This window comes from Puntigrus tetrazona, chromosome 5 (genome assembly GCF_018831695.1).
Source record: "Puntigrus tetrazona isolate hp1 chromosome 5, ASM1883169v1, whole genome shotgun sequence".
Classification (NCBI taxonomy): Eukaryota; Metazoa; Chordata; class Actinopteri; order Cypriniformes; family Cyprinidae; genus Puntigrus; species Puntigrus tetrazona.
This window is the reverse complement of record NC_056703.1, coordinates 22,882,981-22,902,294: the sequence shown is the minus strand read 5'-3', so window position 1 is coordinate 22,902,294 and position 19,314 is coordinate 22,882,981. Positions and strand designations below refer to the sequence as shown.

The following is a 19,314-nucleotide window of genomic DNA, read 5'->3' as shown; positions in this document are numbered from 1 at the left end:
AGAGAGAGAGAGAGAGAGAGAGAGAGAGAGAGAGAGAGAGAGAGAGAGAGAGAGAGAGAGAGAGAGAGAGAGAGAGAGAGAGAGAGAGAGAGAGAGAGAGAGAGAGAGAGAGAGAGAGAGAGAGAGAGAGAGAGAGAGAGAGAGAGAGAGAGAGAGAGAGAGAGAGAGAGAGAGAGAGAGAGAGAGAGAGAGAGAGAGAGAGAGAGAGAGAGAGAGAGAGAGAGAGAGAGAGAGAGAGAGAGAGAGAGAGAGAGAGAGAGAGAGAGAGAGAGAGAGAGAGAGAGAGAGAGAGAGAGAGAGAGAGAGAAAGAGAGAGAGAGAGAGAGACTAAGACTAAGACTAAGGAATGTAACAGTAATAGTACTTCTGCAATTCAGCAGAGATCTGAACTCAAGCATGTAACTCACTGTGAACTTCTGCAAGGGACTTCTGCGAATTTATATTAAATGTAGAGTCGGGGATATTTTTGTTCAATTTATTATTGGTGAATTGTTCTTATTATATACTGTTGTCATCGAAGGTCTTCGTGTCTCAAAAGTGTATTGTTAGAATTCACATTTTTGTGACATAAGCCTTCATACACATGTTACATCAGCTAGTTAAAGATACGGTTCTTCGTGGTCTCACAGGCGTGACTTCTATTTGTTTTTTCAGTTATCATCGAGAAGTTGTTTTAGTGAATTGTTTACAAGATCATTTATTTATTTATTTATTGTGTGTTTCAGTGATTAGTGACAGTGCTGAGCAGATTACATCCGAATGGAAGTACTGTAGTGTTATTACTCATATCATATCAACATCATGAAGTGCATTAAACTTTACATAACGCCAAGGTTTGTCAAACTGATGTTATGGAGAGAACTGCAAGGGGTTTGAGAGGTGATAAAAAGTTAATAACTATAAACAAAGCATACAAATGGTTTATTAATGGTTTATTGTTTGTTTGTGGAGCAGGGGGTACATTCTGTACATTCGGTTTTTGTTGGTTTATGGAATAATGGGAGATGCACGTTCAGGGAATTATTTGTGTATTTATTTCTTTATTGTTTGTTTGTTTATTGTGGTATGTTTGATTATTTTTTATCGTAGTATGGTGTCGCTGAAGATTAGCTGATTTTTTTTATGCATTGCCTATTTATGCATTTATTATTTTTAGTGTTGCTGTTGTTGTTATTATTATTGTGTTGCCATTTATTTTTGTGGCGTATTACTTAATTTATAAATTTATTAAAATGAACAAACGAATGAATAATAAACGACACACATCTATAAAACGTCATTTATAAAATGATAGATAACTACAAATAACTCAAGCGTAATTCAAAAGTCTTTTTCTGTGACGTGTATTAAACACGAATTTACCGTTTCGTGAAGCCCCGCCCACTCGGTCCGCGCATGAGCAGTGCGTGTTATTTCCACAATGACGTTGCTCAGTGTCTAGTAGCCTGTTCTGCTGGGCGCTCCTCGCTTTCCTTCAGAGAGCCGCTTTTCTAAACTCAGCCCCGGGAAACCATGGCCGAGCAGGCCTCGGGACCCACCCGGCCGTCTCAACAAGACGGTAAGCATCTTTCCCCACAAGGAGACGTTTCTCGTGTCGATGTAGCTGTGTTCGCTGAAGGCCCGCGGCCTGTTCGTCCACGGATTAGCAAGCAGCAGCAGCAGCAGCAGTCAGCCGGCTGACAGATACTCCTCCGTTTATTAAAACGCTTTTGATGCTTTAATGCTTGAAATGCGTCGACGCTTCCGAGTGAACGCTGCTTGCACGGGGCCGTGGGTTTGCTGGCGTTCACGCTCACTAAAGCGTGTTTATTGTGCGCTCAGCACGGTGATGTTGCACACAGTGTGATCAGCAGATGACAGCTGGGCTGTTTTAAGAGTATGTGGACAGACAGGGGTTTGTTTTTCAAGTGACCGTTTATCGTGCTTAAACGTTCTTGGTCGTGATGTCGTTCAGGTGATGGTTCGCATGCGCCTTCGTGGTTTTCTGTGTAGATAACGCATCACCCGGGGCCTGTTTACTAAAAAAAATAGTTCACCTAAAATAATTAACCATCTGGCCAGGAGATAAGTTTGTTTCCTCATCTGAACAAATGCAGCGTTACATCACTTGCTCACCTTTGGATCCTCTGCAGTGAACGGCTGCCGTCAGAATGAGAGGTATTATGCGTTATTGTGATGTTTTTAATCAGCAAGTAATCCAACAAAAATCTGTTGTTACAGTTAAGACTATGCAGTTGCTTCTGGACGAAATGCATACTAATCCATGAGCCGTTATAACAATGAAAAAGTCAGCTCACACTAAATTCCATCCACTACATTTGTGTAGAACTGCTTTGGACTGTTTTCGCTTTTGCAATCGATAACTAGGCTTTCGTCGTTGCACGGGGGTCTTGTAGGTTTCTTGTGGCTCATCGGGATGTTTTTAACAGCTGTTTAGACTCTCATTTTCTCATTTTCATCCATTCGCTGCAGAGGATCCATTGGTGAAGAAGTTATGACACTTCACATATGTCATAAAGTCTGATTCATCTGCATTTTGGATGGCCTGATAGTGAGTGTGTGTGTGTGCCTGTGTAAAGTAGGCTAGTCCTTTATTATTATACATAAGGTGCGACTCAAATGACATTTTATGGAAACAATTATTTTTAATTTTGAAGGCTACGCACGTGCTGCTTCAGTCCCGTTGAGCTACATTTTTGTTGTAGGTTAAGTTCATAGCATAGCCATCTGTCATCCCTGAAGGCCGTAGCTGCTTTGGGTGTAGTCGCCCTTTACGCTCGTCCTTTGCTGCACTTCAGTGCATTTGTAGAAACTTGTATTTAGGCTTAATTAAAGTAAAAACCAGCAGTAGAGATGTATGATCTATCACGACGTATTAGGGGTTGACTGACCTATGTGACTGCACTGACTTGGACGTGGCAAGTCTGTACTTGTCTAAATACTGCTAAGGATCCTCATTGAAGAAAGCGTTTTGTTTTTTTGTAGGCTGATGTTCTTTAAATAAATCTGCCAGCTGGCTGAATGGCTATTAATCAAGCTGAAGCTTTATTCATCATCTGTGGCTCTGATTCAATCCATCAGTGCAGTATAAAGAGAAATATCATGCATTTCTATCATCGGAGATGTTTCTAAGTATTAATTTTATTTTAATATGATTTGTTATTATTCTTTTTCAAAACAGTGGACTTGTAAGGTGTAAAGTGTCGTAATAGTTGTCTTTGTAACACTTAAAAAGAAATCAAAGGTGTTTGTAAAGGCCCAGATAGCACATTATTACAAATGTAAAATTTTACTTTACAGCATTCAAAAATGTTATTTTCCAATATTATTCCAATTGAAAACAACTGTTGTAAATTGTAATAATATGTTAATGACATGATTAAAAAAAAAAATCACGTTGGCCACAAGAACAGTATTGTATCTTCAAAAATGACAAAAAACAAAAAAACAAAATCAGTACCACTTGCACAGTAGAACGTTTATTATTTAGCCAAGCATGCAATGTAATCTTAGTCTCTCAACATTGGAAATGCTCCGTCAAGGGTCATGCATTATTAAAGCGTATTTTACTTTCTAAGCCAGGTTTTTGTGACCGTGTGGCACTGATGGATGTTTTATTGCTCCGGCAGGGGTTCTGCAGCAGCGTGCGGCCGAGCAGGAGCAGGATCGAACTGACTTCCTGAAGCTCAAACAACAGTTAGAGATGGAGTTCAACCAGAAGCGGGCCAAGTTTAAGGAGCTCTATCTGTCTAAAGAAGGTAATATATGCTGACGGGCCAGTAGGGCCTTTTGCACCATGGGAACCTTTCCATAGTACCCCAACGAATTGTGGAGCTACCCGTATTTTGGCGTGTTCGCACCGCAGGAACTAGAAATGGATTTAGTTCCAGGAACTCCGTTTGAAGGAATTAAATTAGCTCCCAAAATTGGGTCCCAAAACAGTTCTAGGAACTATCAGTGACGTAAGTGTATGCTGATTGGCCGAAATGCATGCGCAAACACCACCTACCCGGCTAAAAAAGGCATGTAAACACATTTACTCCAAGGACATGGAAAACAGCAGTGGTGTTTCTTTCTTCTCAGCTTCGATGCAAGTTGTCGTGAAGAATTTAGTCTCTTAGCCCAACGCTTTGCTTTTGCAATCACATGAATTGTGCGTTCACTTTCTTTCTCCGTTATCACATAACCCACGGCACGCAACAAAACATGTTTGTTAATGTCGCGCAATGTCGGCTGCTTCAGAGTTAAGATTGCAACCAGGAAAACGTCCTGAGGGAGAAATGAGTTCTCTAGGAACTACCCTGCTGGCTAGTTTCAGAACGAAGTACCCAGAACTACGCAGTCTGAAAGCCCCTAGTTTTTTCTTAATTTGTTCTTGATATAGGTTTTATTGCGCAGGTGTAATTGAGTTCTCACCCTTTCAATAGTAATGCATCCAATACATATTGTACCTGGATGCATACGTGGTACAAAAAGTCGTCATAGATCTTTATTTCACAGCGAGTCTGTCCTGGGGCAGGGTGAAACCACTAAGCCAGATACATTTCCAAACTTTTCTAACAATGCTTGCGGGGATCTGAACAGTGGGCTCTGTTTACACTTGATACGTGAATATGGGTGTGAATGGAGTTCGTTTATTAGTCAGAGTTAAAGAAACGTCGTGCTGGGGACACGCTGTAATAGTGAAACAAACGCTGGTGGCCTGACGGAACCGAAGCTGTCGCTTTAAAAGCTGTATTCTTCTCCTGTAAATGTCTCAGAGGAGCTGAAGAGGCAGGCTGCTGTACTGGAGAAGGCCCAGGCAGAGCTGAGCAGCGTGCAGAAGCAGCTGGAGGAGGCTAAGGCGGAGATGGAGACCATCAAAGCGGTGGCCACCGTCTCTGAGAGCACGAAGCAGGAAGCCATCGACCAGGTCAAGCAGCAGTGGCAGGAGGAGGTGGCGTCACTGCAGGCTATTATGAAAGGTAAGAAGATACTGATTATTTTCATGCTAAAGTGTCTGGTAACCGATACACAGAACCGCTTTTTATTTATTGTTCTATTTCTGTTTGAAACGGTAACTGTATCATTCATCACAATCCCGAAGGTGACTGAACTGTCACTGAAAAGTGAAATAGCAACAAATAAAAGATAGCAACTTTAATGACATTTAATTTTTTTTTAAAAGTCTTTCTAAATGGCACCATTTTTGCTGTTTTTTTTTTATTTTTTATAAAGAAATATTTTTTATTCTTATTACTTTTATTATTATTTAATTCTTTATTATATGAAATAAAATCTGTTCCTAGTGTTTAGTATTATATTTTTAATGATTATTTTAATCATTGTTTTTAAATTCCTAGTAAATTGTCGTAATTATTTTTTATCTGTCAGGTTTTTTTTTTTTTTTGTGGTTAGTGCCTTAACTTAGTTAGTTTCAGGACAATATTTCCAATTGTTTTTTATTTTTTGTATATTTGATCAGATAAATGCAGCCTTTGTGATCATAAATACACACACATATAATATCTTTTGAAAATAATTGTGTGTGTGTATATATACATTTATTCTTATATTTTATACTATACATAAATGTCTATAAACAACTTTTTAAATGTACACATGCATTATTGCAAGCTATTTATATGCATAATAAATATACACAGTACGTCATGAATCATGACAGCAATAACTGTAATATTATTTAGTATATTTAATAAATGAACACTCAGAGGATACATGATATGTGGAGACCGAAATCTGCAGTGCGTCTTCTAGTTCACATTCAGCGCAAGCCTTGTTAAAATCGTAAGCGTCATAAATAAACCCTGTTTGGACAAGGAAGGATTAGCAAGATTTCTACTTTTGATCTCTGCCGTGAACGAAAAATGCGTAGCCGAGGCTTCCCGTTTTGATGTATAAATCCTTATCCCGACGTGCGTGTTCAGATGCGGAGCGGGAAGTGAAGCTGCAGTTCCAGCAGAAGCTGGAGCAGGAGCGCGCTCAGTGGGCACAGTACCGCGAGGGGATGGAGCGAGAGGTGGCCGAGCTCCGGCGCCGCCTCTCCGAGGGACAGGAGGAGGAGAACTTAGAGAATGAGATGAAGAAGGTCAGATTTGACTAGCCTTTTACTTCCCTGAGCTGTGAAAAAGATACGAAAGAGCCGTTTTCTTTGAGCTGTGACTCAAACCGTGTTAGTACTGGTGTGTTGAGCGGGCTTGGGTTTGTATTCGTCTAGGCTCAGGAGGACGCAGAGAAGCTACGCTCGGTGGTGATGCCCATGGAGAGTGAGATCTCGGCGCTGAAGGCCAAACTTTCAAGCTCACAAGATCGAGTTAAGGAACTCGAGGCGGCGAAGGTTAGACGTGCATCTAAAAAGCGGAACTGAGAGCCAGACTGTTTTGTTCAAATATATTATTAGATGTGACTCATTTCTTTGTCATTTACTTCCTTTCTTGTGGTTATGACCCCTTGAGTAGACAAATTCACACCTGGCCAAGCGACTGAACGGTGACTGTGTGCAACATTACAGTCGATAGTTACGATTATGACTGTGATAACGGTTTGGCCTAAAGAATGAGTCATAAATCAGTTGAGTCTTGTAAAACTTGATTGAAGTCAGTGATCCAGCAGCCATTTTAGCTGTAAAGTTGAAAGGTTGTAGATGAGTCTGGCAGTTTATTTACATAAAATGTTAATTTTAAGTGACTCTGAAGGGTCAGGGTTGTTTGAAGGCCTCTGTGTATAGGCGCTTGTGATCATGGAAAACAAAGTTTAAACTTGTGCTTGGTTAAATCCCAGGTGAAGGAGCTCAATCACGTCCTGGAGGCTGAGAAATCATGCCGTACAGATTTGGAGATGTATGTTGCCGTCCTGAACACCCAGAAATCTGTCCTTCAAGAAGATGCAGAGAAACTTCGCAAAGAACTACATGAAGGTATGTGACAAAATATTTTTATGCAAACATTTCTAAGAAGTAGTTCATTTAAATTTTTTTTTTTAGTTTTGTATTTAATTTCTTTATTTTGTTTTGGTACAGTTTTATTTGTTTTTTCTTACGTTAACTGCACATTATAATATATGTCCAATTATAAGACACAATTCATATGTAACAGGAAAAATGTTTTATTTTAATGGTCCTTTATTTTCGTCTTTTTTTATAATTTACAGTAACTTTGGGTTAAGTCTTGTTTAATAATATAATTAAGTTGCTACTTGTTTAGCAAGGATGCAACATAAAATTTATATTTAAGTTAGTGCTAATAAGTGCCAAAAGAATTCTGTAAACATTTGTTAAATCCTATGAAGCAGCATAATAATAATAATAATAATAATAATAATAATAATAATAATAATAACACTTCTTGAGCATTAAATAAGCAAATTAGTATTCTCTCTGAAGGATCATGTGACACGTAGGTCTGAAAATTCAGTTTTCAGGAAATGTTATTTTAAATTACATGTTAAAATGTATTCAAATAGAAAAGTACTTTTTAAAATATTATATTTAAAATATTATAATGTAATTTAAAAAAATCATATTGCAGTTCTCCTTTTTTGCCTTTTTTTTTTTTTTTTTTTTTTTTTTTTTTTTTTTAAACATTAATCTTACTAATCCAAAAATTGTGAACAGATACTGTATAACGCTTAACTCATAATGCTTAATTGAAAAAAAAATGGTTGGCAAGCATTATTGTTTGTTCTACACTATACCTTAATGTCATATCAGGAAGCGTGTACAGGGTATGTGTTTTACATCCAGAAACAAAACGCAATGTTAAAAGCACGTTAATAAGAGAGAAACTATTTTTAACTTGACCCTGTCTTTAAAACCCAGCATTCATGGTGTCTGTTGCTCACAAAAGAGAACACATGCATCCTGTGTGAACACGCTTGCAAATTTTTGCACGCTTTTTTGCTTACTTGATAATATGATATAGTATAATAAACTTAATCCACATTTTAAATTTGGTTTAAGATTAGTTGCATTAGTTTGCGCTGATGGTGTTTCACATCGCCATACGTTATGATCAAATGTCACTCACATGTGTGGATCATTTTTCACATTCACTCTAATTTGAGAATGTGAGTGACATTCCCTTACTGTGGAGCCGCTATACCCCGTTTCCTGTACATAGTCGGTTGATTTTAGTTGATCGGCGTCCAGTTTGAAGAGTGGTTTATCTTCCAGTGGTTCACCTGCTGGAGTTGGAGCGGCAACAGCACAATCAGCTGAAACACACTTGGCAACGTGCCAACGATCAGTTCCTGGAGTCACAGCGGCTGCTGATGCGAGACATGCAGCGCATCGAGAGCGTTCTGTCCTCTGAGCAGTTGAGGCAGGTGGAGGAGATGAAAAAGAGGGACCAGGTACGTCTGTTGTTTAATCAGCTCGAAACACTGAATGAGTTCTAAAAGAAATTCTCAATTGAAGCTGTTTAGAAGGTATAAAACATCTGGTTGGTTGTGCTTTGTCCTCACCAGATGTGGTTTTTCTTACTAAAAACAAAGGTGCTTCACACAACAATGTGGAGCAGGAGTTTAGACCAAAGATACTTCACTGTGTTTGGAGCTGCTCAGCATGACTCGACGGAAACCAATTTTTGAAATACGTTTAGTTTTTCTGTATTTATTGCCCGTGAACATTTTGCTTACAACATGTAGAATATGTCTAGAAGCATTAGAACAGTTGTGCACTAGAGGAACCGTTTCATAGTTCCGAGAACTATTGGAGGAAATACCAGCTTTTGCCATGTTAGCACCGCAGGAACTACGAATAAATTTAGGTCTAGGAACTCTGTTTGGGGGAACTAAATCAAAGTGAGATCTACAACAGTTCTTTCAAGAAATATCAGTAATGAAAATATAAGCTGTCATACGAGATTCATATTTACATGCTTCTAAATTTGCTCGTGTATATTGTGCATCTACTGAGTACTATGAGATCTTGACTTACTGTAAATTTATGTAATTATTTGACTATTTTGTCAGGAAGAGGATGAGAAGGAAAGATTGAGCCAGGCTAAAGAGGCCAGTGAGGATGATGGGACAGAGCATGCAGAAGCAGTGGAGGACTCTCTGCTCGGACTCTCCATAGAAGAGGTATTTTTATAAAAAGAAAATAATGTCTGGATTTATGATTTAATACGAACCATTATCAAAAATGGTTGCAATCAAACAACATTGACCAATTAGAAATTAAATAATCTTTATAACGAAATATTTACAACAGTATTTAGTTTTTGGTAAACAAAGTGCTTCACAACTGAGGTTCATTCTTAAAATTAAAGCATGAGGGGGCAAAAAAACTCCCTCAAAAAAGATGAATTTAATATTTTATGTAGGTGCACATAAGTGGTCCGCAGATGTACATGCATGACCGAAATAAAGAAATGCGCTGTGTAAATTATTTCAGAAGCCATTTCAAAGCCCAGTGCAAAACTGTGACATTTCACATTTAATACACTGACACTCTTTAGTCAGCAGAGCTAAATCTGGCAATACACACACTTATGTCAAGCCAACAAGAAAAAGGCTGCTCATTTTAAGTATAAATGTTTATGTGTGTGTGTGTGTGTGTGTGTGTGTATATGTATATGTATTAAGTGTGTGTTAAGTAAGGTAAGTAGAAAAAAGAAGCATACATACATACATACATTAACATACTTTTACACCAGTAGCCCCAACATCCCAAATTTTATCAATTCATTCATAATTTGCCAAATTTCACACCATTCCATGTTACACATTTTTGTGACGGGACAGAAATGATAGTGCTGTGCTAAAATATTGTTTGTATAGTGTTATACAAATAACTGATAATCATTTTTGGTTGTAAATAGAATGTTGACTGTAATGTTGCTTTAAAGCTTAATCTTCCTTCCTTTTTTTTTTTTCTCTCTCCTTATTTTGATCTCAGTCCCACCTCAGCCAGAGCATCCACAGCTCTTTACACTCTCTGGACGCAGACACCCCAGGCCGCCCGGATGGCTCAGACCCTTACAAGGATGGGCTTCGGAGGGTGCAGTCCACCGACAGCCTGGGTTCTTCAGGAGGGGCCCTACAGCCTCACGGGCTCGGCGGACACAACAACAAAGCCAAGTCCGCCAGCCAGCTGGACGAGTCAGACTTTGGTCCTCTAGTGGGGGCAGACTGTGGGGGCTTTGACAGCATGGACACCTCCTCCATATCATCCCTCCAGCCAGGACACTTTCTCCTCACCAAGGACCAGGAGAAGGCCATTAAGGCCATGACCCCAGAGCAGGAGGAGACCGCATCGCTCCTGTCCAGCATCTCTCATACAGCTGATACGGCTTACCTGCCTCCGTCTGGCTACCGACTGGTCAGCGAGAGCGAGTGGAATCTGCTGCAGCAAGAGGTCAGATAGCATATGTTTTTAGGGGGTGTTTGTTTATTTCAGTCACAATTTTTTTGTGAGTGACATTCTCTTACAGTTTATTGCTATTAACAAACCATTAGCTATGTTTATACCTCAATCGATTTTATTGCTTGATAATAGTGAGGTAGTTGTTTAAGTTTAGGTATTGGGTAGGATTAGGGAGTAGAATATGGTCACTAATAAATGGTCAAAAGATGCTCTTTTAAATTTAGATCTAGTGAATGGTGGAGGCCATTTGAGTTTAGCAAACTCATCGTCATGTTCAAGAAACCAGCTTGAGATGATTTGATGCTTTGTGACTTGGCATGTTATCCTGTTAGAAGTAGCCATAACAAGATGGTTACGTTGTGGCCATAAAGGAATGGAAATGGTCTTCAATGATTTACACATCATTACACAACCGTCAGTCGTTGATACAAGGGAGGATGGACCCATGCTTTTGTGCCATTTAGGCCTAATTCTGACCCCTACCATTCTCCTCTGACTACTGGCATCAATAAGTAATTTTTCACCCACAGAACGGATCCCCATTAGAAATTTTCTCTTTTTCACACAATTCTCTGTAAATGCTAGAGATGGTTGTGTCAGTCCAACCCATCTGGCAACAAAAAGTCATTTAAATCACCTTTCTTCCAGTTTAAACTTCAGCAGATCATCTTGACCATGTCTATGTGCCTAATCGCTGCCTTGTGATGGGTTGATAATTGCATAAACAAGCAGCTGAACTGTTGTATCATCTAAGAGAGTGGCTAGTGAGTGTATGTTGTGATCTAAAAGTTTTGTAGGTGGAATGCCATATCATTTTGCTTGCAAATATTTGTACTACATCATGGTAATTATACTGTGTGCAGTATGGCTTTTGTAATGTATGATCTACCACATACGCTTTTATATAGCCATTTAAAAGCCTACAGTGCAAGCATTGTCCAATTTCATGAACAAATGACTTTTAAGCTCAGAAGTTCGAATCGGTGTAATGATGCGCTCACTGAATCACTAAATCGGTCGGGTGACTGATTCAAAATTTGACTCACTGAACTATAAGGTGCCATTGTTTCCACTAATGTCCATTTCAAAATGAAGTTTTGAGTATCATTACTGAGTGATATCTTTCACTGCAAAAACAGATTTTTTTTTTAGGTCATACAGGGAACCATATCCCACAATGCAGTGCACTTTCTATTCGCTTTTTGATGCATGATTTTAATCAAAACTTCATGACTTTTAATCATATCTCTGTTTGATAGCCAGACACGGCTTGTTTAAGCACATAATGTACCACGGTCATATGACAACATTATGATATCTTAAATATGCTTTCATAATTCTTCTTGTGTTTGTTTTTGGTGTGGTTTCACCCCAGTTGAAGAACGCTGGAAGGAAGTTGGGGCGGCGATGTGATATGTGCTCTAATTATGAAAAACAGCTGCAGGTCATTCAGGGACAAGAGGCCGAGACACGGGATCAGGTTTGTTTTTTTATGCGACTTATACCATGTACAAAACACATGAAGGAATGATTCGAAACGACAGTCTGTAGTAATTGTTATACAGTGAACTTCATTTTGCCTTTAGGTTAAAAAGCTTCAGGCCATGTTACGGCAGGCCAACGATCAACTGGAGCGGACGATGAATGAGAGGCAAGAGTTAGAGGACTCTGTCAAACAGGCCAATGAGGAAACTACTGCCAAGGTACTGCCAGTGGTTTTAAAAAAACAAATCTGTTGACAGGTTAAACCTGCTTGGGTTCACATGCTAATTGGAGCATATATATATATATATATATATATATATATATATATATATATATATATATATATATATATATATATCCACAAGTTAAATTTTTGGGTCACACTTTATTTTAAGGTACAAATTAATTCAAATGTATATGTAACAAGTAGAAATGTCTTATTAGCAACCATTTAGCTTATTAGAATGATTTCTGCAGGATCATGTGAGACTAAAGACCTTACAAGGCAGCTGTTTAAAAAAGTTTTTGTTAACTAAAAAATTATGTGTGGGTAGGCAACTCACCAGGGATTCGAATACAGACACAGCATATTCAGTTTTTATCACAAATGTGAAGAATGTGTGGACCGCTCTGAATGTTACTGTTCATCCAAAATAAATGACTTGAGTGATTTTCTTTGTCTGGTGCGCAGATCTCCGAGTTGAAGCAGAAAGTTCAGGAGTCTGAATCTCTCATAAGCGCTCTCCAACAGACCTTCAGCCAGGCCAAGAGGAACACCCAGGAACAGATGGTAAGACCAAATACACTCACTCCTAAAAGACAACGTTCACTTGCTTTGCCTGATGACTTTCAGTGAAAGCACCTTTAATTTTTTTAGCGTACAATATTTCATGAATAATGTCCTATTTTGATCTTGTGATTTGCACCAATGCATAAAAGCAATTTTTGGCATTCGGTATATTTGCACATCTGTTTCAAATCTGAAGTTGCTCTATTAAGGTGATAAACTTGATTCTGTTGTGACATGATCCCCAGAATGAATCATCCTTGAAAGGTTTCTGTCAGTTTGTCATTACCTGAGGAATGCACGGTGAATCTCTCAGTGTCACTGATATTTTTATTGGGCGATTTCTTTAAAAACCCTTTTTTTATAATGGATCGTTTTCCACTTTACTTGGATGTATACTTTAGAAAACCATTTGTGGTTTTCAGTGGGTTTAGGCTAAGTGGTGTGTGTGTGTGTGTTCAGGCTGTGCTGCTACAGTCCAGAGAGCAGGTGACTGAAGAGCTTAACAGACTGCAGAGAGATAATGAGAGTCTTCAGGGTAAACACAGACTTCACATGACGCTGCAGCAGCAAGAGGACTTTCACATGCCCACCACTGTACAGGTACTAGAGCGTATACGTTACACCTACTGTATAAACGCACATTCTGTTGAGTTCTTCAATCAGCTTTAACATTTCAACACACCCTGTTTAATTGGTCCCACATCTTTGTCAGAAGTTTACGTAAATGCGTAAATACGTATCCCATACTCACCTAAATGTTGTGGAAATTTACAGTTGTGAAGTTGTATCAATCTGAACTGTTTGTTTTTTTTTTTAATATAATTTTGCCACCTAGGAGCTTCAGAAGCTGGTGCTTCAGTACAGGGAGGACATTGTTTCTGCACGCACAGCAGCAGAGCATTTGGAGGAGAAGCTAAAGGCTGAAATTCTGTTCTTGAAGGAGCAGATTCAGGCAGAGCAGTGTCTCAAAGAGAATCTGGAGGACACTCTACAGCTGGAGATTGAGGGCTGTAAAGAAGAGATCGGTGAGTGGACTGCGGATGTCGCTTCAGTTGGGTAATCAAGGAAAGCTAATAGTTGGAAGCCATCAGGTTGCTCAAATCACTGCAACTCTGATCAAACTCACTTAACCCTTGGAGCTGAGCTGTAAAGAGCACGGGGCCTCTAGATCAAAATTTCAGGAACTGCAGTGTGAACTACACAGTTCATTTAAAAAAAATTCAATTACATAGTTTATCTAACTTTTATATCATATTATATAATTCATATTAAGCAACTGATTCATTGCCTTTTCAGTTCAATATATTTCTAAAATAACATTGTATGATGCTAAATGTTTGTCCGCTTGATAAAGGAGTTTATCAAGTTGCCATTTAAAAAAAAAAAAGGTCATTTTGGTGACCCCTGCATTAATGGTTTGGGAAAATGTAACCGAATCCAACTTCTGATCCAAATCCAATGCTGATGAAACGCATTATTGAAGGTCTTGTGAAAACTCCTACCTATTTGCATTTCAATACTGTCTTTTTCTCCTTCACTTCTCTCTGCATTGGTGACTTGTGTTCAGACATCCTGGAAGGTATGAATCCTGCCTGACTGTTTGTTTGTCTAGGTCGTGTCTGTCTGTAGTGGCACCACCGATGCCATCCTAACACACCCTAAACACCCCCATTAGCACTGTGTGTACAGAACCTGCTCTCACATCCACATCACTGCGTACTACTTCATTTAGCTGTGTACTACACTTACACTAATACTATATACCACTTGATGTTGGGTTCGGCTCAGAGAAATTCAACTTGGGATATAGTCATGCTCCTACATAAGTGAATCACGTGATCGTGATAGAAATGTCACCCCACACTTTTCTCTGTGCATTTGAAAATGTGTAAGTGCTGTAGAAATTGTAACCGTTGCCAAGCTTAGGATTTAAAGCAATTAAATTATCCCCAAATTACTTTTGTAGCCGATTACATTAGAGTGAAAGAAAGGAAATATTTGAAAAAAGTCTCTTATGCTCACAAAGACTACATTTATTGGATTAAAAATACAGTAAAAAATATATATATAAATATCAATTGAATGCATCCTTAAGTATGAATAAAGTAGTCATTTATTTTAATTATATACATTTTTATTTAAAAAAAATCACTCACCCCAAACCGAACAGAAACAGTTACTATGACAAAAATTATGTATTTTTTCAGTTTCATAACTTTTAGCAGTACCTATCTTGCACAAAAAATGTATAAATGTATCATAATATATATGCTTATGATACTGAATAATGAAATATCAGCTACATATCTCTTAGTTAGTCCCCAGCACTTAATACTGCTTGTAAGATTGTTTAAGTGGCACAGTGCAGATAGAGTAGTCCAAGCTCTAGGAGAACCTTCATAAAACACATCCACAACTCTTTACTTGTAATTTTTCAGTCATGTTGAATTCATTGTCCAGTCACAGTTATTCAATTTGCATTCTGGCTCAGTCAGCAGCACTAACACACGGATGTTTAAGCGAATGATTCTTCTTGTTACAGAGGAGAAGGCTTGCCTTGTTCTTATGCTCTTGTCATAGAAGAACTTGCAATGCAAAACACAGCTACAGCATTTTGACTTTGCTTTTTGTTTTTGCTCCTTTTTTTTTTTTTTTTTTTTTTTTTATCTTCCAACATATAGCGTCTTTTTCCAGCTTGAAAACAGAACTGGAAAGAGTGAAGACTGAAAAGGAACAGGTAGGGCAGAAGTTCAAGGCACACTGTTGGGTTTTATTGGCTTGAATGTCACAAAACCTTTTTCTCAATAATGTAGTAGTAGTGTTTTGTTGTCGTCTGTACTTGCTGACCATTCTGTTGATTTTCACAACAGCTGGAGAGCAGCTTGGCAGAGAAGAGACAGATGCTGGAGAGCGTCCAAGGCCTGAAGAACAGTCTGGAGGAACAGTTAAAAGATGCCCTCGGCAGCAAGGTCAGAACCCTCATGTGATCACCGTGTTCTGCTTTCAGACCTTTGCTGATCTTTGAGTTATGTTTCTCATAAAAAAGCTATTGCGAAGTTCATAGTTTACTCAGTGCTTGCTGTGCATGTGATGGATCATTTGATAAGATAAGCAGAATTCTCAGAAAAATGTCCACGTAAACTGTAGTATTTGATTTATTTCATACTAAAAAATGCACGCTTGTTTTAATTAATATAAGCTAATAAAAAATTGTGTGTGTGTTGTAGAGTGCTTTGGAGACTCAGGTGTTTGAAGAGAAAGACAAGGCACAGAGACTTCAGACAGAGCTGGATGTCAGCGAGCAGGTCCAGAGAGATTTCGTCAAGCTGTCCCAAACCCTTCAGGTAAACACCTTTTACTAGAAGAACATCAAGGACTGCTTGAGGCAAGACACAGCCTCTTTCTCTCTCTCTCTCTCTCTCTCTCTCTCTCTCTCTCTCTCTCTCTCTCTCTCTCTCTCTCTCTCTCTCTCTCTCTCTCTCTCTCTCTCTCTCTCTCTCTCTCTCTCTCTCTCTCTCTCTCTCTCTCTCTCTCTCTCTCTCTCTCTCTCTCTCTCTCTCTCTCTCTCTCTCTCTCTCTCTCTCTCTCTCTCTCTCTCTCTCTCTCTCTCTCTCTCTCTCTCTCTCTCTCTCTCTCTCTCTCTCTCTCTCTCTCTCTCTCTCTCTCTCTCTCTCTCTCTCTCTCTCTCTCTCTCTCTCTCTCTCTCTCTCTCTCTCTCTCTCTCTCTCTCTCTCTCTCTCTCTCTCTCTCTCTCTCTCTCTCTCTCTCTCTCTCTCTCTCTCTCTCTCTCTCTCTCTCTCTCTCTCTCTCTCTCTCTCTCTCTCTCTCTCTCTCTCTCTCTCTCTCTCTCTCTCTCTCTCTCTCTCTCTCTCTCTCTCTCTCTCTCTCTCTCTCTCTCTCTCTCTCTCTCTCTCTCTCTCTCTCTCTCTCTCTCTCTCTCTCTCTCTCTCTCTCTCTCTCTCTCTCTCTCTCTCTCTCTCTCTCTCTCTCTCTCTCTCTCTCTCTCTCTCTCTCTCTCTCTCTCTCTCTCTCTCTCTCTCTCTCTGTCTCTCTCTCTCTCTCTCTCTCTCTCTCTCTCTCTCTCTCTCTCTCTCTCTCTCTCTCTCTCTCTCTCTCTCTCTCTCTCTCTCTCTCTCTCTCTCTCTCTCTCTCTCTCTCTCTCTCTCTCTCTCTCTCTGAAAGAATTGTAAATTTAGTCCTTGTTCTCTCCACAGGTGCAACTGGAGCGCATCCGGCAAGCGGACTCATTAGAGAGGATCCGTGCTATCCTCAACGACACCAACCTTACAGACATCAGCCAGCTTCCTGAGACATGATGTCACTTCCTCTGTATGACTCCACTGTGCACATAAACACACCCTCCACCTGTACCCCAGATCTACGGCCTGACTCCATCAAGACAAACCAAACCGAGTGAGGACGACCTGAGTGAACACTACTGACTTCTACTACTGCTATCCAGTTCATACAAACGTTCTCAAGCGCATGCAAAGACTCCGTCTCAGTTTGACTGAAGGTTTTGTCCCTTCTGATGCAGTCTCCAAAACCGGATTTCTGCAAATCTTTCAACAAACGCTGCTTTTGTTTCTCTTTCAGTTCAGGAAACGAATGGGTCCGTGAGGATCAACTGACATGACTGTCCCATTCCCAAAAGTTCCCTTCTCTTCCTTCCTCGTCTTTCCATCTGCTAAGCTAGCAGCGGTGACCTATGAAGGAAACGGACACTTCCGAAGTGTTTTGTACATACTTGTATACAGATTATTTGTGTATATTGCGTTAGTTAAGTTAATACACAAGACTGTGATTCCCTTTTTGACCCGCCTCCTACGTTTTCACAAGCGACACTGTGTTTCTCCTCGTCCGCCAATCATTTCACTGGGATGTAATTACTAGCTGCGTCGCTTTTCATCAACATTCGTCTTCTTAGACCCTTCAAGTTCTCCACTTTTTGGTTTTCTTCTACACTTCCTGGCAATTTATCAAAATTGGTGACCTTTTGCTTGAAGTTACTGCTACTTTTGTTCGAACCGACTGCTGTTTCTGCATATTGTTCTGCGTGTAAGTGTGTTTTCTTTTTTTTTTGAAGGATATTGCAAACACATCTGATGATTTTTACAGTGAACGTCCGGTCTGGTCTTGATATTCACTTGATTGGTGTGGAGTATACGGCAACAGCATTTACACCGACCGTTTTAGAAAGCATTTTATCCATCATTCTGCTGTTTGTGTATTTAATGAAAGCACACTATTCTTATGGTTTTCAGTTATCAGTACCTTGTTAAAGGGTATAATAATCTGTTTAATTCTGCTCTGGGTGTGGCTTAAACAGAATCTCGTTTGGGATTGGCAGAACCAAAGCTGATCATGTTAACTTTAAATTTACAAAGAGAAGATGAAAACATAGAAAGGGCTGATGGCTCACGTTTACTTTAAAAATAATGGATACAATGTAACTCAACTACAGGAAACAAGTGCGTGATTTATTTTCGTTAGTCTATATTATTTTTTTAGAGACCGGAAGACCTGAAGCGGCATGTGCTTTCTGGCACGGTCTTTTAAAAATAAAGTAAAAATATATATATCTATTTTTATTGAGTTAACTTAGTCTTGATTAAAAGCTCCTGTGGCTTGAAAATGAGAATTGGCTGAAATTTAGAAAGACCTCTACCTGCATGTTAAGCATTGTCTGCTGATTTTGTAAGAGAGAGGACAGTTAGAATTCAGACTAAATATTCCACGTATTGAAATGTGTGGCTTTTCACGTCGATAAACACAATGAACTGCGTTTCCTGAGAAAAACCGAGCACTATCAACTACATCTGATGAGCACACAGAACTCAAACAACGCTACTATAGTCCATGAGCAGGCTCTCCTCTGTGAATATGCGCATCATCATATTAAGACCACGTGTGTTGTGGGTTTTATTGTTCATAAGCACCTCGAGTAACGGCCACTTCAATGTCTTCGTGTTTCACGAGAGCGACAGAAGCGATTCACGTCGGAACTACATTTTTCATTAGCAGATAATATATGAACTCTAATAACTGACGTGCGGCAAGAGACTACCGTTTTTAACGACAAATGTTTTAAAAAGACTTTTGAGTATAATTTATAATTCATGGCAGTCATTTCTACTGGGTTTGTGAAGTGATAGTTCAGATACTTTCACGTTAGCGGTTATATTTCTGTTCCTTTGCATGCCGTGTTGCAAATGCAGAAGCCCTTGCAGATTTATATACTGTACTGTGTACATATCCCTGTATATATCTATATAATAAAACAAAAAATTGGATTTGAAGTCAGCGGTCGTTTCATTCGGCCTTTCGCATCCCTATGGTCACATAAATGCGTGAGACCTGTGGTTATACATCAATGCAAAATAAAATTACAGGTCTTACAGGTTTGGAAAGACATGAGGGGGAGTATTTGGTCATTTTATTTTTGGGGTGAACTGTCCCTTTAACTTTTGCAATAAACAAGAGATACCATTCAGCTCATCATCTATTGAACCCGGGACATTCCTTCTCTTTCACTTGAGTAAACATCCAAGCTTCAGTTCTTGACATGATCTTTTTCCTCGTCACATTCTGCCTTGTGATTAGATGAGGGAAGGAAAAGAGGGAGAAGTCTTCATATCCAGCATGACCTCTTCCAGATAAGCCATTGTCTCGG

General features: G+C 39.3%; 1 protein-coding gene across 2 annotated transcripts; it reads left to right on the top strand.

Annotated features, from left to right (window-relative positions):
* Nucleotides 1-1,401: 1,401 nt before the first annotated feature.
* rabep1 (rabaptin, RAB GTPase binding effector protein 1) lies at nucleotides 1,402-18,940 on the top strand. 2 transcript variants are annotated; one of them, XM_043239961.1, is made up of 19 exons: nucleotides 1,402-1,558; nucleotides 3,630-3,758; nucleotides 4,761-4,964; nucleotides 5,928-6,088; nucleotides 6,218-6,337; nucleotides 6,781-6,916; nucleotides 8,171-8,349; nucleotides 8,971-9,081; nucleotides 9,899-10,357; nucleotides 11,742-11,846; nucleotides 11,953-12,069; nucleotides 12,543-12,641; nucleotides 13,101-13,241; nucleotides 13,477-13,666; nucleotides 14,209-14,220; nucleotides 15,323-15,378; nucleotides 15,512-15,610; nucleotides 15,869-15,985; nucleotides 16,856-18,940. In XM_043239961.1, exons 1-19 carry the CDS (start codon nucleotides 1,513-1,515, stop codon nucleotides 16,955-16,957), a joined length of 2,583 nt encoding a protein of 860 aa, XP_043095896.1. In that variant the 5' UTR covers nucleotides 1,402-1,512; the 3' UTR covers nucleotides 16,958-18,940. The 2 variants fall into 2 exon arrangements, with proteins under 2 accessions (XP_043095896.1, XP_043095897.1); XM_043239962.1 differs by lacking the exon at nucleotides 14,209-14,220.
* The last annotated feature ends 374 nt before the right edge of the window (nucleotides 18,941-19,314 follow it).

Coding starts and splice junctions, on each gene's coding strand:
- rabep1 (XM_043239961.1), top strand. CDS start 1,513: ATGGCCGAGCAGGCCTCGGGACCCACCCGGCCGTCTCAACAAGACG. Junction 1,559..3,629: donor CCGGCCGTCTCAACAAGACG/GTAAGCATCTTT, acceptor TTGCTCCGGCAG/GGGTTCTGCAGCAGCGTGCG. Junction 11,847..11,952: donor AGGCCGAGACACGGGATCAG/GTTTGTTTTTTT, acceptor TTTTGCCTTTAG/GTTAAAAAGCTTCAGGCCAT.